The sequence below is a fragment of the Petromyzon marinus genome, unplaced genomic scaffold (genome assembly GCF_048934315.1).
Source record: "Petromyzon marinus isolate PM22_M1 ecotype Great Lakes invasive population unplaced genomic scaffold, UKy_Petmar_22M1.pri1.0 PM_Scaffold_38, whole genome shotgun sequence".
Taxonomy (NCBI): Eukaryota; Metazoa; Chordata; class Hyperoartia; order Petromyzontiformes; family Petromyzontidae; genus Petromyzon; species Petromyzon marinus.
In genome coordinates this window covers 519,573-538,424 of record NW_027423368.1, presented here as the reverse complement: position 1 = coordinate 538,424, position 18,852 = coordinate 519,573, and the positions used below count along the sequence as shown (strand labels likewise).

General features: G+C 57.7%; 2 protein-coding genes across 2 annotated transcripts in view; one reads left to right on the top strand and one right to left on the bottom strand.

The window, feature by feature from the left end:
- Positions 1 to 7,532, bottom strand: part of LOC116937485 (uncharacterized) — a 45,310-nt gene extending 37,778 nt beyond the window's left edge. The window contains exons 1-2 of the mRNA XM_076064316.1: positions 7,520 to 7,532; positions 2,196 to 2,999 (exon numbers count right to left, since the gene is read on the bottom strand). Of these exons, the coding sequence (XP_075920431.1) occupies positions 2,196 to 2,999; positions 7,520 to 7,532 (817 nt within the window). The remainder of the gene's footprint in view (positions 1 to 2,195; positions 3,000 to 7,519) is intronic.
- TRIQK (triple QxxK/R motif containing) overlaps positions 2,036 to 18,852 on the top strand; it is a 26,255-nt gene continuing 9,438 nt past the window's right edge. Inside the window, exons 1-2 of the mRNA XM_076064324.1 lie at positions 2,036 to 2,191; positions 12,820 to 12,894. Of these exons, the coding sequence (XP_075920439.1) occupies positions 12,834 to 12,894 (61 nt within the window). The 5' untranslated portion in view covers positions 2,036 to 2,191; positions 12,820 to 12,833. The remainder of the gene's footprint in view (positions 2,192 to 12,819; positions 12,895 to 18,852) is intronic.

Sequence of the window (18,852 nt, the reverse complement as noted above, 5' to 3'; positions counted from 1 at the left end):
CACTCACCCATCCATCCACTCACTCACCCACCCACTCACTCACTCACCCACCCACTCACCCACCCACTCACTCACCCACTCACTCACTCACCCATTCACTCACCCACCCACCACTCCCTCACCCACCCACCCACCACTCCCTCACCCACCCACTCACCCACCCACTACTTCACCCACCACTCCCTCACCCACCCACTCACCCACCCACTACTTCACCCAACCACTCCCTCACCCACCCACCACTCCCTCATCCACCCACTCCTTCGCCCACTCACTCACTCACCCACCCACCAATCCCTCACCCACTCACTCACCCATCCACCCACTCACTCACTCACCCACCCACTCACCCACCCACTCACCCACCCACTCACCCACTCACCCACCCACTCACCCACTCACCCACCCACTACTTCACCCACCACTCCCTCACCCATCCACCCACTCCCTCACCCACTCACTCCCTCTCCCACCCACCCACTCACCCAATACTTCACCCTTCCACCACTCCCTCACCCACCCACCACTCCCTCACCCACTCACCACTCCCTCACCCACCCACCACTCCCTCAGGCCCCGTGTTGAACTCACGTGGAGCAGGCGAGGAGCGTCTTGGCGGGCAGGAACGAGAGAACTCGCTCGGCCACCTCGTCCACAGCGGAGAGAACGTGGGACGCCACATCGCCATCACCACCATCACCAACATCACCACCACCATCACCAACATCACCACCACCATCACCAACAACATCACCACCATCACCACCACCATCACCAACATCACCACCATCATCATCACCACCACCATCACCACGAACTCCACCATCGGCACGCCTTGCGCCTACATCACCACAACCCTCACCACCACCACCAACATCACCAACATCATCGCCACCATCACCACCGTTCCGCGTGAGGCGAGTGCTCATCGTTGATTTTCGTTTACAAACTTAAAATATATTTTTAAATAGAGAAATAAAAGCCGCCTCCGTTAATCGAGACGACGGCAACGTTCGGCTTTGAACGTTGCGTTGACGAGGTTATTATGTTAACAGTTAACAAATTGTTAAATAGAAATTAAAAAAAATATTTAACAAAAAAAATTCTCCTCACGCCGCCGGAAGCGGAAATTGCAGCTGCTACCACTTCCCGCCAATAAGGATTGGGGCCTGACGTCATCACGTTAGGCCCGCGACGTCAGTGCGTGCGCCATGACGTCATTACGCGGTTCCCGTCGTACGTGGTGACGTCACATTTAGTAATCCCGGTTAACCCGCCTCTCGAGTCGAGCGTCATCCAATCCGAGGGTCTTAATAATGTTGACGTCACGCAAAGATGACCTCACGACGTTGCACTTCATCCCCCCGCCCCCTCACGCCGTGCGTGGTGACGTCACCACTGCACTGTTGCCCAACGTAATGACGTCGACCGGGCAATCAACAGACCAAAATTGGTTATTAATAGCTGCGGGAATCCGAGGAGCTACGAAGCTCTTCGTTCACGGACGTCGAGCGGCAACGTTCGGCGTCTCGTCGTGGCACGCGATGACGTCACGGCGTACGTTAACGAACAGCACGCACGCGTGTTGACTTGCGCGATGACGTCATAGCGCACGCGCTCGGCGCACAGACATTTCATGACGTCAGAACGCACGCACTGGGAGCACGAACATAAGAGGTGACGTCACGCCGCGCGCGTGGAAACATTCGGAATGACGTCACAACGCACGTTAACGAGAGCGCCATGGACGTACGTGGTGACGTCACGACGCACGTATCCCAGTTTGCGCGTCGACGTCATGACGCACGTATCCCGTTGTACGAAGTGACGTCACGACACACGTGTTCTGTTGTGCGCGTTGACGTCATGACGCACGTATCCCGTTGTACGAGGCGATGTCACGACGCACGTATCCTGTTGTGCGCGGTGACGTCACGATACACGTATCCAGTTGTGCGCGTCGACGTCATGACACACGTATGCCGTTGTGCGAAGTGACGTCAGGACGCACGTATCCTGTTGTGCGTGTTGACGTCATGACGCACGTATCCTGGTGTGCGCGGTGACTTCAAGACGCACGTGTTCGGGACGTGGCGAGGAGGGGGCGGGGCCTCGCCATTTGTTTTGGTCACGTGGTGAGCAGCACGGAACCCCCCCCGCGTCACGTGACCACTCGCCTCGAATACAGCAGGTACAGTAGGGTGGTGATGGTGGTGGTGGTGATGGTGGTGATGGTGGTGGTGGTGATGGTGGTGGTGGTGATGGTGGTGGTGGTGATGGTGGTGGTGGTGATGGTGGTGGTGGTGATGGTGGTGGTGGTGATGGTGGTGGTGGTGATGGTGGTGGTGGTGATGGTGGTGGTGGTGATGGTGGTGGTGGTGATGGTGGTGGTGGTGATGGTGGTGGTGGTGATGGTGGTGGTGGTGATGGTGGTGGTGGTGATGGTGGTGGTGGTGATGGTGGTGGTGGTGATGGTGGTGGTGGTGATGGTGGTGGTGGTGATGGTGGTGGTGGTGATGGTGGTGGTGGTGATGGTGGTGGTGGTGATGGTGGTGGTGGTGATGGTGGTGGTGGTGATGGTGGTGGTGGTGATGGTGGTGGTGGTGATGGTGGTGGTGATGGTGGTGGTGGTGATGGTGGTGGTGGTGATGGTGGTGGTGGTGATGGTGGTGGTGGTGATGGTGGTGGTGGTGATGGTGGTGGTGGTGATGGTGGTGGTGGTGATGGTGGTGGTGGTGATGGTGGTGGTGGTGATGGTGGTGGTGGTGATGGTGGTGGTGGTGGTGATGGTGGTGGTGGTGATGGTGGTGGTGGTGATGGTGGTGGTGGTGATGGTGGTGGTGGTGATGGTGGTGGTGGTGATGGTGGTGGTGGTGATGGTGGTGGTGGTGATGGTGGTGGTGGTGATGGTGGTGGTGGTGATGGTGGTGGTGGTGATGGTGGTGGTGGTGATGGTGGTGGTGGTGATGGTGGTGGTGGTGGTGGTGATGGTGGTGATGCTGGTGGTGGTGATGGTGGTGGTGGTGGTGGTGATGATGATGGTGGTGGTGATGATGATGGTGGTGGTGATGGTAGTGGTGGTGGTGAAGGTGGTGATGGTGGTGGTGATGGTGATGGTGGTGATGGTGGTGGTGATGGTGGTGATGCTGGTGTTGGTGGTGGTGGTGATGGTGGTGGTGGTGATGGTGGTGGTGGTGATGGTGATGGTGGTGATGGTGGTGGTGATGGTGGTGATGCTGGTGTTGGTGGTGGTGATGGTGGTGATGGTGGTGGTGATGGTGGTGATGGTGATGGTGGTGATGGTGGTGGTGATGGTGGTGGTGATGGTGGTGGTGATGGTGGTGATGGTAATGGTGGTGATGGTGGTGGTGATGGTGGTGGTGATGGTGGTGGTGATGCTGGTGTTGGTGGTGGTGATGGTGGTGGTGGTGATGGTGGTGGTGATGGTGGTGATGGTGGTGGTGATGGTGGTGGTGGTGATGGTGGTGGTGATGGTGGTGATGGTAGTGGTGGTGGTGAAGGTGGTGATGGTGGTGGTGGTGATGGTGGTGGTGATGGTGGTGGTGATGGTGGTGGTGGTGGTGATGGTGGTGGTGATGATGGTGGTGGTGGTGATGATGATGGTGGTGATGGTGGTGGTGATGGTGGTGATGCTGGTGTTGGTGGTGGTGATGGTGGTGGTGATGGTGATGGTGGTGGTGATGGTGGTGGTGATGCTGGTGTTGGTGGTGGTGATGGTGGTGGTGATGGTGGTGGTGGTGGTGATGGTGGTGGTGGTGATGTTGGTGATGGTGGTGATGGTGGTGGTGATGGTGGTGGTGGTGATGGTGGTGATGGTGGTGGTGATGGTGGTGATGCTGGTGTTGGTGGTGGTGATGGTGGTGGTGGTGATGGTGGTGGTGATGGTGGTGATGGTGGTGGTGATGGTGGTGGTGGTGATGGTGGTGGTGATGGTGGTGGTGATGGTGGTGGTGATGGTGATGGTGGTGGTGATGGTGGTGATGGTGGTGATGGTAGTGGTGGTGGTGATGATGATGATGGTGGTGATGGTGGTGATGGTGGTGGTGATGGTGGTGATGCTGGTGTTGGTGGTGGTGGTGATGGTGGTGGTGGTGATGGTGGTGGTGATGGTGGTGATGGTGGTGGTGATGGTGGTGGTGATGATGGTGGTGGTGGTGATGGTGGTGATGGTAGTGGTGGTGGTGAAGGTGGTGATGGTGGTGGTGATGGTGATGGTGGTGATGGTGGTGGTGATGGTGGTGGTGATGGTGGTGATGCTGGTGTTGGTGGTGGTGATGGTGGTGGTGATGGTGGTGGTGGTGGTGATGGTGGTGGTGGTGGTGATGTTGGTGATGGTGGTGATGGTGGTGGTGATGGTGGTGGTGGTGATGGTGGTGATGGTGGTGGTGATGGTGGTGATGCTGGTGTTGGTGGTGGTGATGGTGGTGGTGATGGTGGTGATGGTGGTGGTGATGGTGGTGGTGGTGATGGTGATGGTGGTGGTGATGGTGGTGGTGATGGTGATGGTGGTGGTGATGGTGGTGATGGTGGTGATGGTAGTGGTGGTGGTGAAGGTGGTGAGGTGGTGGTGATGGTGGTGATGGTAATGGTGGTGATGGTGGTGGTGATGCTGGTGTTGGTGGTGGTGATGGTGGTGGTGGTGATGGTGGTGGTGATGGTGGTGATGGTGGTGGTGGTGGGGATGGTGATGGTGGTGGTGATGGTGGTGGTGATGGTGATGGTGATGGTGGTGGTGATGGTGGTGGTGGTGATGGTGGTGATGGTAGTGGTGGTGGTGGTGGTGAAGGTGGTGATGGTGGTAGTGATGGTGGTGGTGGTGGTGGTGATGGTGGTGGTGGTGGTGATGGTGGTGGTGGTGATGGTGGTGGTGATGATGGTGGTGATGATGGTGGTGGTGGTGGTGGTGATGTTGGTGGTGGTGATGATGATGGTGGTGATGGTGGTGGTGATGGTGGTGATGCTGGTGTTGGTGGTGGTGATGGTGGTGGTGATGGTGATGGTGGTGGTGGTGGTGATGGTGGTGATGGTAGTGGTGGTGGTGAAGGTGGTGATGGTGGTGGTGGTGATGGTGGTGGTGATGGTGGTGGTGGTGGTGATGGTGGTGGTGGTGATGGTGGTGGTGATGATGGTGGTGGTGGTGATGATGATGGTGGTGATGGTGGTGGTGATGGGTGGTGATGCTGGTGTTGGTGGTGGTGGTGATGGTGGTGGTGATGGTGATGGTGGTGATGGTGGTGGTGATGGTGGTGGTGATGCTGGTGTTGGTGGTGGTGATGGTGGTGGTGATGGTGGTGGTGGTGGTGATGGTGGTGGTGGTGATGTTGGTGATGGTGGTGATGGTGGTGGTGATGGTGGTGGTGGTGATGGTGGTGATGGTGGTGGTGATGGTGGTGATGCTGGTGTGGTGTGGTGGTGATGGTGGTGGTGGTGATGGTGGTGGTGATGGTGGTGATGGTGGTGGTGATGGTGGTGGTGGTGATGGTGGTGGTGATGGTGGTGGTGATGGTGATGGTGGTGGTGATGGTGGTGATGGTGGTGATGGTAGTGGTGGTGGTGATGATGATGATGGTGGTGATGGTGGTGATGGTGGTGGTGATGGTGGTGATGCTGGTGTTGGTGGTGGTGGTGATGGTGGTGGTGGTGATGGTGGTGGTGATGGTGGTGATGGTGGTGGTGATGGTGGTGGTGATGATGGTGGTGGTGGTGATGGTGGTGATGGTAGTGGTGGTGGTGAAGGTGGTGATGGTGGTGGTGATGGTGATGGTGGTGATGGTGGTGGTGATGGTGGTGGTGATGGTGGTGATGCTGGTGTTGGTGGTGGTGGTGATGGTGGTGGTGGTGATGGTGGTGGTGATGGTGGTGATGGTGGTGGTGATGGTGGTGGTGATGATGGTGGTGGTGGTGATGGTGGTGATGGTAGTGGTGGTGGTGAGGTGGTGATGGTGGTGGTGATGGTGATGGTGGTGATGGTGGTGGTGATGATGGTGGTGATGATGGTGGTGGTGGTGGCATGTAGTGATGTTGGTTGGTGGTGATGATGATGGTGGTGATGGTGGTGGTGATGGTGGTGATGCTGGTGTTGGTGGTGGTGATGGTGGTGGTGATGGTGATGGTGGTGGTGATGGTGGTGGTGGTGATGGTGGTGGTGATGGTGGTGGTGATGGTGATGGTGGTGATGGTGGTGATGGTAGTGGTGGTGGTGGTGAAGGTGGTGATGTGGTGGTGATGGTGATGGTGGTGATGGTGGTGGTGATGGTGGTGATGCTGGTGTTGGTGGTGGTGATGGTGGTGGTGGTGGTGATGGTGGTGGTGATGGTGGTGATGGTGGTGGTGATGGTGGTGGTGGTGATGGTGGTGGTGATGGTGGTGGTGATGGTGGTGGTGGTGGTGATGGTGATGATGGTGGTGATGATGGTGATGATGGTGATGGTGGTGGTGATGGTGGTGGTGATGGTGGTGGTGATGATGGTGGTGGTGATGATGGTGATGGTGGTGATGATGGTGGTGATGATGGTGGTGATGATGGTGATGATGATGGTGGTGGTGATGATGGTGATGATGGTGGTGATGATGGTGATGATGGTGGTGATGGTGGTGGTGATGGTGGTGATGATGGTGGTGATGGTGATGGTGGTGATGATGGTGATGATGGTGGTGATGGTGGTGGTGATGGTGGTGGTGATGGTGGTGATGATGATGGTGGTGATGATGGTGATGATGGTGATGATGGTGGTGATGGTGGTGGTGATGGTGGTGGTGCTGGTGGTACCCGGACGGGCAACTCTGTCGTGGACAGTGCTGTGGGGGGAGCGCCATTCCGATTGGCCCCTCCCCTCCTGGCGTCTGTGACCACCACAGGGGCTAAACGGGGGCTCTGGACGGGTGCGAGGGGCTGGTAACCCCTCCACATTCAATGATTTACCACTAAACCACGAATTAAATATGTAACTAATAAGTTTGTGCCGGAGGCCCCGGGGGGACAGGCGATTGAATCTCTACCCTCGGGGCTCCTCCGGAAACAACGAAAAGCCACTTCATGTGGCCATGTGGAATGTTCTAACGCTCACTGCGGAGGAGAGGCTGCCACTCCTCTGTCGGGAGTTGGACTGGTACCGCCTGGATCTCTGGTATTCGGGAGATCCGGTGGACCGGCTCTGGCTCCTGCCACCATGAGGGGTGGACAGTCCTCTACTCGGGGCAGGAGACTGCCAAACAACAGGGAGTGGCTCTTCTTCTGAAAAAAAGAATGAAGGGGGCGTGGGAGCGTGGCGGTGAGGTGTGGGTAGCTGTAAACCCCCGGGCTACTTTGGGCTCGCCTTCCCATCAGCCGGAGGCGAGGAGTGGTAGTCGTGGTTACTTATGCCCCCACCGAAGACGAACATCCGTGGAAGGATGCAGGCAAGGCTGATGAGTCAGCTGCCTTCTATGACCTCCTGTCACAGGTGCTAGCTAAAGTGGCCCCTCGGGATAGAGTCATCTATTTGGAAAACTTTGATGCCCGAGTTGGTCATGATGCTGGCACCTGGTCTGGAGTAATTGGAGGGCATGGGCCAGATCAGCTCAATAACAACGGCAGGTGGCTGCTAGATTTTTATGCAGCCCATGGGCTTGTAATTACCAACACGCTGTTCCGGCATCAGCGCATCCACACAACATCATGGATGCATGCCGGGTCCAAGCAAGATCATCTGCTGGACTACATAGTGACGGACCAGCGGATGCGAGCCCATGTCCTTGACACCAGGACCTACCGTGGAGCTGATCTGCCCACTGACCATCGACTAGTCATCTGTAAGATGCGCCTGCCATTCTTCCACTCCGAGGGTGGGTGTACACCCAGGACCCCATTCCAAACTAAGGTGGCCTGGTCTCAGCTCGCTGCGGCTGGGGTTGGCATCGTCCCCCACTCCTCCTGATGTCGAGGGTAAATGGGCGAGGTTTAGGACTGTGGCTCATGCAGCTGCAATGGCTGCTTTAGGTACGCGGTCCAGACCTCCCCAGAGACCCTGGCTGACAGAGGAGGTGTTCAAGCTGGCTGAGAAAAAGCGACAGGCCCACTCTCATCGGCTACAGAATCCCACGTCCGAGAATGAGGAGGCTTACCGCAGCCTTGGTTGAGAGGTTCGGAGAGCCGTGAGGCGCTGCAAGGATGGGTGGTGGTCGCGGGTTGCTGAGGAGATGGAGTCTGCCTCAGTGGCCCACGATCACAAATCGCTCTTTAACTCCATCAAAAAAGTAACCTGCAGCGCCACACCTATTTACCATCATTAGGGGAAAGAACGGTGATCCAATCTCCGACCCCCAGGAACAGGTTTGCAGATTTGCTGAGCATGTCTGTGAGGTGCTGGTGGAGGGGAAATCCCTCAGCCAGGAAAACAACGTGGGACAAAGTGGGGATGACCCTGCTGAGGCTGCGGTGCCTCAAATATTGGAAGAAGTCACCCACTATGAGTGGCTGGCTGAGGTGCCATCTGTTGAGGAAGTACTGAAGGCGATCCAGAGTCTGAGACCAGGAAAGGCACCGGCCAGAGATGATCTCCCAAGCGAAATGCTGAGGGAGGGTGGCGTTTGTGCACAGACTGCCCTACATGACATCATACCTTGGCAGTGTGCTCATGACCGGCCCTGGTTTAACAGAGGAGGTCTCAATCCGAATCAGTCGAGTGGCAATATCTTTTCATCGGTTGCGTAACGCTGTGTGGAAGCTACCTGGTCTGTTGCTCCGCACTAAGCTTCAGGTCTTCTCGGCCACGGTCAATCCCTCCCTTCTCTACGCTTGCGAAACGTGGACCCCCCTAATGGAACATCTTCGCCGGTTAGAAACATTTAGGCTGGCTTGCCTACGATCCATCCTGGGTTTAACCAGGCTGGATTGTGTGAGGAGCTCACAAATCCTCGAGAAAGATCAGGACAAAGTTCCATCGGTGAGCTCCTCCGGCAGGCAAGGCTGCGTTGGCTGGGTGATGTAGCCCGCATGCCCAGCCACCGCATGCCGAAACAGCTTTTGTTCGGCTGGATCGAGGGGGCTGAACGGGCGCGGCACGGGCTAGAGAAGAGATGGAGTGATGTGGTACAGGAGGACATGGAGCTGAGTGGACTTGCCGATGACCGGTACCAGCGGTGTCAAGATCGGCCTCTGTGGAGGAGGCTCGTGAAGGACGCTACTGGGCAGTTGGAGGCAGTCGCCCTCCAACAACAACGGAGGGCGGAGGAGCGACGCTCACAACAACGAGCGGAGCGCCGGGTGGCTAAAGCACAGCAGGTTGGCACAGTAGGGGGCACAGGTGGTGCATCAGCCAGTCATCTCAGTCAGTCGACCCGTGGCACCTGCTGGGTCTGCCCCGTGACCTCCTGCCAGCGGGCGTTCGACACTTCACGTGGCCTCAGGGTGCACATAGCCTGGCACAAGCGTCGTGGTGACGTCACCGCCACTTAGTGGCGAATGGCTGTTGTTGTGTGTGTGTCTGTGTGTGTGTTTGGGGAGTGATAGTGTAGTGGTTAGCGCTACGCTGCGCTATGAACCTGGCGACCCGGGTTCGATTCCCGCTCATGGCCAACAACACCAGTGATGATTGTCTGAACCGGTCCCGGGCCTCCCCTAGGTCGACTCGGCCTCAAATGAGTACCTGGTGCGGTGGATAAAAACATCGCCACCGGGGAGACAAAGGCGGTCGGGCGTGGTGCTGGCCACCCACCCCCTCATGTACCGTTCCGGCCTTCATAGGTGCTCGCTAACAGCACTTGCCCCTACAGTCTGTTAAGGCTATATGGGGGATCTTTATCTTTGTTGTGTGTGTGTGTGGTGTTGATCTTCTTTTGCACTGTCTCCCCGCGTCTCTCCCCGCGTGTCTCCCTGCGTGTCTCCCTGCGTGTCTCCCCCCGTCTCTCTCCGTGTCTCCCCGTGTGTCTCCCTGTGTCTCCCTGTGTGTCTCCCCGTGTGTCTCCGTGTGTCTCCCCGCGTGTCTCCGTGTGTCTCCCCGCGTGTCTCCCCGTATCTCCCTGTGTCTCCCCCCGTGTCTCCCTGTGTCTCTCCCTGTGTCTCCCCGTGTGTCTCCCCTTTGTCTCCCCCCCGTGTCTCCCCCCGTGTCTCCCTGTGTCTCCCCGTGTGTCTCCCCGTGTGTCTCCCCGTGTGTCTCCCCGCGTGTCTCCGTGTGTCTCCCCGCGTGTCTCCCCGTGTCTCCCTGTGTCTCCCCGTGTCTCCCCGCGTGTCTCCCCCCCGTGTCTCCCCCCGTGTCTCCCCGCGTGTCTCCCCCTGTGTCTCCCCCCGTGTCTCCCCCCGTGTCTCCCTGTGTCTCCCCCTGTGTCTCCCCCTGTGTCTGCCCGCGTGTCTCTCCCCGTGTCTCCCCGTGTCTCCCCGCGTGTCTCCCCGTGTCTCCCCGTGTCTCCCCGTGTCTCACCGTGTCTCCCCGCGTGTCTCTCCGTGTCTCCCCGTGTGTCTCCCCGTGTGTCTCCCCGTGTCTCCCCGTGTCTCACCGTGTCTCCCCGCGTGTCTCTCCGTGTCTCCCCCCGTGTCTCCCCCCGTGTCTCCCCCTGTGTCTCTCCCTGTGTCTCCCCGTGTGTCTCCCGCGTGTCTCTCCCCGTGTCTCCCCGTGTCTCCCCGTGTCTCCCCGCGTGTCTCCCCGTGTCTCACCGTGTCTCCCCGCGTGTCTCCCCGTGTCTCCCCACGTGTCTCCCTGTGTCTCCCTGTGTCTTCCCGTGTGTCTCCCCGCGTGTCTCCGTGTGTCTCCCCGCGTGTCTCCCCGTGTCTCCCTGTGTCTCCCCCTGTGTCTCTCCGTGTGTCTCCCCGCGTGTCTCCCCGTGTCTCCCCGCGTGTCTCCCCCCGTGTCTCCCCCCGTGTCTCCCCGTGTCTCCCCGCGTGTCTCCCCCCGTGTCTCCCCGCGTGTCTCCCCGCGTGTCTCCCTGTGTGTCTTCCTGTGTCTCCCCCTGTCTCCCCGTGTGTCTCCCCACGTGTCTCCCCCCGTGTCTCCCCCCGTGTCTCCCCGCGTGTCTGCCCGCATGTCTCCCCGTGTCTCCCCATGTCTCCCCGTTTGTCTCCCCCTGTGTCTCCCCCTGTGTCTCCCTGTGTCTCCCCGTGTCTCCCCGTGTCTCACCGTGTCTCCCCGCGTGTCTCCCCGTGTCTCCCCACGTGTCTCCCTGTGTCTCCCTGTGTCTCCCCGTTTGTCTCCCCGCGTGTCTCCCCGCGTGTCTCCCCGTGTGTCTCCCCGTGTCTCCCTGTGTCTCCCCCTGTGTCTCTCCGTGTGTCTCTCCGTGTGTCTCCCCGCGTGTCTCCCCGTGTCTCCCCGTGTCTCCCCGCGTGTCTCCCCCCGTGTCTCCCCGTGTGTCTCCCCCCGTGTCTCCCCCCGTGTCTCCCCCCGTGTCTCCCCGCGTGTCTGCCCGCATGTCTCCCCGTGTCTCCCCATGTCTCCCCGTTTGTCTCCCCCTGTGTCTCCCCCTGTGTCTCCCTGTGTCTCCCCGTGTCTCCCCGTGTCTCACCGTGTCTCCCCGCGTGTCTCCCCGTGTCTCCCCACGTGTCTCCCTGTGTCTCCCTGTGTCTCCCCGTTTGTCTCCCCGCGTGTCTCCCCGCGTGTCTCCCCGCGTGTCTCCCCGTGTCTCCCTGTGTCTCCCCCTGTGTCTCTCCGTGTGTCTCTCCGTGTGTCTCCCCGCGTGTCTCCCCGTGTCTCCCCGTGTCTCCCCGCGTGTCTCCCCCCGTGTCTCCCCCCGTGTCTCCCCGTGTCTCCCCGCGTGTCTCCCCCCGTGTCTCCCCGCGTGTCTCCCCGCGTGTCTCCCTGTGTGTCTTCCTGTGTCTCCCCCTGTCTCCTCGTGTGTCTCCCCGCGTGTCTCCCCCCGTGTCTCCCCGTGTGTCTCCCCCCGTGTCTCCCCCCGTGTCTCCCCCCGTGTCTCCCCGCGTGTCTGCCCGCATGTCTCCCCGTGTCTCCCCATGTCTCCCCGTTTGTCTCCCCCTGTGTCTCCCCCTGTGTCTCCCTGTGTCTCCCCGTGTCTCCCCGTGTCTCACCGTGTCTCCCCGCGTGTCTCCCCGTGTCTCCCCACGTGTCTCCCTGTGTCTCCCTGTGTCTCCCCGTTTGTCTCCCCGCGTGTCTCCCCGCGTGTCTCCCCGCGTGTCTCCCCGTGTCTCCCTGTGTCTCCCCCTGTGTCTCTCCGTGTGTCTCTCCGTGTGTCTCCCCGCGTGTCTCCCCGTGTCTCCCCGTGTCTCCCCGCGTGTCTCCCCCCGTGTCTCCCCCCGTGTCTCCCCGTGTCTCCCCGCGTGTCTCCCCCCGTGTCTCCCCGCGTGTCTCCCCGCGTGTCTCCCTGTGTGTCTTCCTGTGTCTCCCCCTGTCTCCTCGTGTGTCTCCCCGCGTGTCTCCCCCCGTGTCTCCCCGTGTGTCTCCCCCCGTGTCTCCCCCCGTGTCTCCCCCCGTGTCTCCCCGCGTGTCTGCCCGCATGTCTCCCCGTGTCTCCCCATGTCTCCCCGTTTGTCTCCCCCTGTGTCTCCCCCTGTGTCTCCCTGTGTCTCCCCGTGTCTCCCCGTGTCTCACCGTGTCTCCCCGCGTGTCTCCCCGTGTCTCCCCGCGTGTCTCCCTGTGTCTCCCTGTGTCTCCCCGTTTGTCTCCCCACGTGTCTCCCTGTGTCTCCCTGTGTCTCCCCGTTTGTCTCCCCGCGTGTCTCCCTGTGTCTCCCCGCGTGTCTCCCTGTGTCTCCCTGTGTCTCCCCACGTGTCTCCCCACGTGTCTCCCTGTGTCTCCCTGTGTCTCCCCGTGTGTCTCCCCGCACGTCTCCCCGCGTGTCTCCCCGCGTGTCTCCGCGTGTCTCCGTGTGTCCCAGCTCCCGTCCCGCTGATGGCTAAGAAGGAGGCTAGCTCACTACGTGCTCCTGTGGAGCAGTACAGGAAGCAGATTGGTGAGACCTATCACCACCACCATCATCACCACCATCATCATCATCACCGCCACCATCATCACCACCACCACCATCACCGCCACCACCATCACCACCACCATCATCACCACCATCATCACCGCCACCATCATCACCACCACCACCATCATCACCGCCACCATCATAACCACCACCATCATCACCGCCACCATCATCACCGCCACCATCATCACCGCCACCATCATCATCATCACCATCACCATTACCATCATCATCACCGCCACCATCATCACCGCCATCATCACCACCACCATCATCACCGCCACCATCATCACCGCCACCATCATCACCGCCACCATCATCACCACCACCATCATCACCGCCACCATCATCACCACCACCATCATCACCGCCAACATCATCACCGCCAACATCATCACCGCCACCATCATCACCACCACCATCATCACCGCCAACATCATCACCGCCAACATCATCACCGCCACCATCACCACCATCATCATCATCACCACCATCATCATCACTACCACCATCACCACCATCATCATCACCACCATCATCATCATCACCACCATCATCACCACCACCATCACCGCCAACATCATTACCGCCACCATCATCACCGCCACCATCATCACCACCACCATCATCATCATCATCACCACCACCATCATCACTGCCACCATCATCACCGCCACCATCACCACCGCCATCATCACCACCATCATCACCACCATCATCACCACCATCATCATCACCACCATCATCATCACCATCACCACCATCATCACCGCCACCATCATCACCACCACTATCATCACCACTATCACACCATTACCATCATCATCACCGCCACCATCATCACCGCCACCATCATCACCGCCACCATCATCACCGCCACCATCATCACCGCCACCATCATCATCATCACCATCACCATTACCATCATCATCACCGCCACCATCATCACTGCCATCATCATCACCACCATCATCATCACCGCCATCATCACCGCCACCATCATCACCACCAACATCATCACCACCACCATCATCATCACCACCACCATCACCACCATCATCACCACCATCATCACCACCACCATCATCACCGCCACCATCACCACCGCCATCATCACCACCATCATCACCATCACCACCATCATCACCACCAACATCATCACCACCACCATCATCATCACCACCACCATCACCACCATCATCACCACCATCATCACCACCACCATCATCACCGCCACCATCATCACCACCACCATCATCACCGCCACCATCATCACCGCCACCATCATCACCACCACCATCACCACCATCATCACCACCACCATCATCATCATCATCACCACCATCATCATCACCACCATCATCACCGCCAACATCATCACCGCCACCATCACCACCGCCACCACCATCATCGCCACCATCATCACCGCCACCATCATCACCGCCACCACCATCATCACCACCATCATCACCACCACCATCACCGCCAACATCATTACCGCCACCATCATCACCGCCACCATCATCACCACCACCATCATCACTGCCACCATCATCACCGCCACCATCACCACCGCCATCATCACCACCATCATCATCACCACCATCATCACCACCATCATCATCACCACCATCATCATCACCATCACCACCATCATCACCGCCACCATCATCACCACCACTATCATCACCACTATCACACCATTACCATCATCATCACCGCCACCATCATCACCGCCACCATCATCACTGCCACCATCATCACCACCATCATCATCACCACCATCATCACCACCATCATCATCACCACCATCATCATCACCACCATCATCATCACCACCACCACCATCACCACCATCATCATCACCACCATCATCATCACCGCCATCATCACCGCCACCATCATCACTGCCACCATCATCACCACCATCATCATCACCACCACCATCACCACCATCATCATCACCACCATCATCATCACCGCCATCATCACCACCACCATTATCACCGCCACCATCACCACCGTCATCATCACCCCCACCATCATCACCACCACCAGCATCACCACCATCATCATCACCACCATCATCATCACCACCATCATCATCATCACCACCATCACCACCACCATCATCATCACCATCATCACCATTATCACCACCACCATCATCACCGCCACCATCATCACCACCAACATCATCATCACCACCATCATCACCACCACCACCATTATCACCGCCACCATCATCACCGCCACCATCATCACCACCACCATCATCACCACCATCATCATCACCACCACCATCATCACCACCATCATCATCACCACCATCATCACCGCCATCATCATCACCATCATCACCACCACCATCATCACCACTATCACACCATCACCATTACCATCACCGCCATCATCACCGCCATCATCAATACTACCACCATCACCGCCACCACCATCATCACCGCCACCATCATCACCATCACCGCCACCATCACCACTATCACACCATCACCATTACCATCACCGCCATCATCACCACCATCATCATCAATACTGCCACAATCTCCACCACCATCATCATCAGCACCGCCATCACTGCCACCATCATCATCCATCATCACCACCATCACCCCTACCACCAGCATCATCATCAGCACCACCATCATCATCACCACCACCATCACCATCATCACCACCATCACCATCATTAAACACTACCACCACCATCACTACCACCAAGCAGCACCATCATCACCATCACTCCCATCATCATCACCACCACCATCACCACCATCATCATCACCGCCACCATCATCACCATCACCATCACCGCCACCATCATCACCATCACCGCCACCATCATCACCACCATCACATCATCACCACCACCACCATCATCATCACTCCCATCATCACCACCATCACCATCATTAAACACTACCACCACCAGCACCATCATCACCATCACTCCCATCATCATCACCACCACCATCACTACCACCACCAGCACCATCATCACCATCACTCCCATCATCATCACCACCACCATCACCACCATCATCATCACCGCCACCATCATCACCATCACCGCCACCATCATCACCATCACCGCCACCATCATCACCACCATCACATCATCATCACCACCACCATCATCATCATCACCACAACCACCATCACTCTCTCTGTTTAAATTTGTATTGGATGTACCCGACCCCGTCCTGGGAATGTGGAATAGCTGCGTGTCCGTGTGTGTGTGTGTGTCTGTGTGTGACTGTGTGTCTGTGTGTGTGTCTGTGTGTGTCTGTGTGTCTCTGTGTCTGTGTGTGTATGTGTGTCTGTGTGTGTGTCTGTGTGTGTGTCTGTGTGTGTGTCTGTGTGTCTGTGTGTGTGTGTCTGTGTGTGCGAGTGTGTGTCTGTGTGTGTGTGTGTCTGTGTCGTGGTGCCGGACGGGCAACTCTGTCGTGGACAACGCTGTGGGGGGAGATCCAATTTTGATTGGCTCCTCCCCTCATGGCATATGTGTCCACCACAGGGGCTAAACGGGGGCTCTGGACGGGTGCGAGGGGCTGGTAACCCCTCCACCTTCAATTAATTACCACGAAACCACGAATTAAACTGAAATATGTAACAACTAAGCTTGTGCCGGAGGCCCCGGGGGGCCAGGCGTCTATGACGTCTCCTGGCCAAACCCCAATTGGCGAAGCCAGGAGATTGAATACCTACCCTCGGGGCTACTCCAGAAACAACGAAAAGCCACTACGGGTGGCCACGTGGAATGTTCGAACGCTCACTGCAGAGGAGAGGCTGCCACTCCTCTGTCGGGAGCTGGACCGGTACCGCCTGGATCTATGCGGCATTCAGGAGGTCCGGTGGACCGGCTCTGGCTCCTGCCACCATGAGGGGTGGACAGTCCTCTACTCGGGGCAGCAGACTGCCAAACAACAGGGTGTGGGTCTTCTTTTGAACAAAAGAATGAAGGGGGCGTGGGAGCGTGGCGGTGAGGTGTGGGAAGCTGTAAGCCCCAGGCTACTTTGGGCTCGCCTTCCCATCAACCGGAGGCGAGGAATGGTGGTCGTGGTTACTTATGCCCCCACCGAAGATGAACATCCGTGGAGGGATGCAGGCAAAGCCGATGAGTCAGATGCCTTCTATGACCTCCTGTCACAGGTGCTGGCTAAAGTGGCCCCTCGGGATAGAGTCATCATGTTGGGTGACTTCAATGCCCGAGTTGGTCATGATACTGGCACCTGGTCTGGAGTGATTGGAGGGCATGGGCCAGATCAGCTCAATAACAACGGTAGGAGGCTGCTAGATTTTTGTGCAGCCCATGGGCTTGTAATTACCAACACGCTGTTCCGGCATCGGCGCATCCACACATCATGGATGCATGCCGGGTCCAAGCAAGAACATCTGCTGGACTACGTAGTGACAGACCAGCGAATGCGAGCCCATGTCCTTGACACCAGGACCTACCGTGGAGCTGATCTGCCCTCTGACCATCGACTAGTCATCTGTAAGATGCGCCTGCCATTCTTCCACTCCGGTGGTGGGTGTACACCCAGGACCCCATTCCAACCTAAAGTGGCCTGGTCTCAGTTATCTGATGAAAGTTGCAAGCGAGAATTTCATCATCGCTTGCGGCTGGGATTGGCATCGTCCCCGACTCCTCCTGATGTCGAGGGTAAATGGGCGAGGTTTAGGACTGTGACTCATGCAGCTGCAATGGCTGCTTTGGGTACGTGGTCCAGACCTCCCCAGACACCCTGGATGACAGAGGAGTTGTTCAGGATGGTTGAGAAAAAGCGACAGGCCCACTGTCATCGGCTACAGAATCCCACGTCAGAGAATGAGGAGGCTTACCGCAGCCTTCGCTCGGAGGTTCGGAGAGCCGTGAGGCGCTGCAAGGATGTGTGGTGGTCGCGGGTTGCTGAGGAGATGGAGTCTGCCTCAGTGGCCCGTGATCACAAATCTCTATTTAACTCCATCAAAAAAGTAACCTGCAGCGCCACACCTATTACCATCATTAGGGGAAAAAACGGTGATCCAATTTCCGACCCCCAGGAACAGGTTCGCAGATTTGCTGAGCATTTCTGTGAGGTCCTGGGGGAGGGAAAATCCCTCAGCCAGGAAAACATCGTGGCACAAAGTGAGGATGACCCCGCTGAGGCTGCGGTGCCTCAAATATTGGATGAAGTCACCCCCTGTGAGTGGCTGGCTGAGGTGCCATCTGCTGAGGAAGTATTGAAGGCGATCCGGAGTCTGAGACCAGGAAAGGCAGCGGGCAGAGATGATCTCCCAAGCGAAATGCTGAGGGAGGGTGGCGTTTGTGCACAGACTGCCCTATATGACATCATAACAACAGTCTGGACCACTGGACGGGTTCCGCAGGATTGGAAGGATGCCCTGGTGGTCCCCCTTTTTAAGAAGGGGGACCGCACAGACTGTAACAACTACAGGGGCATCTCACTCCTCAGTGTGCCGGGAAAGGTCCTGGCAAGGATTATTCAGCATCGCCTTGCCAGGCACGCTGAGGAGAGGCTTGCGGAGCCCCAATGCGGTTTCAGGAAAGGGCGGTCCTTCACAGATGCCATATTTTCTGTCCGTCTGCTACAGCAGAGGTGTAGGGAATTCCAACAAGACCTACATCTCTGCTTTATTGACCTGGTCAAGGCCTATGATACCATCAGTAGGCCTGGGCTCTGGGTCGTTCTTCGTGCTTTTGGAGTACCTGACCCTCTGCTCACGATCATTAACGACCTTCATGATGGTGAGCGGGCCCGGGTAAAACTACGTGGCCGGGAGTCAGAGCCATTCCCTGTACACCTTGGGGTGCGACAGGGATGTCCTCTGGCTCCCACATTATTTAACATCTATTTTGACCACGTAGTTCGTGAAGCCTTCAATAGCTGTACCGGGGGAATCTCCATATGGTAC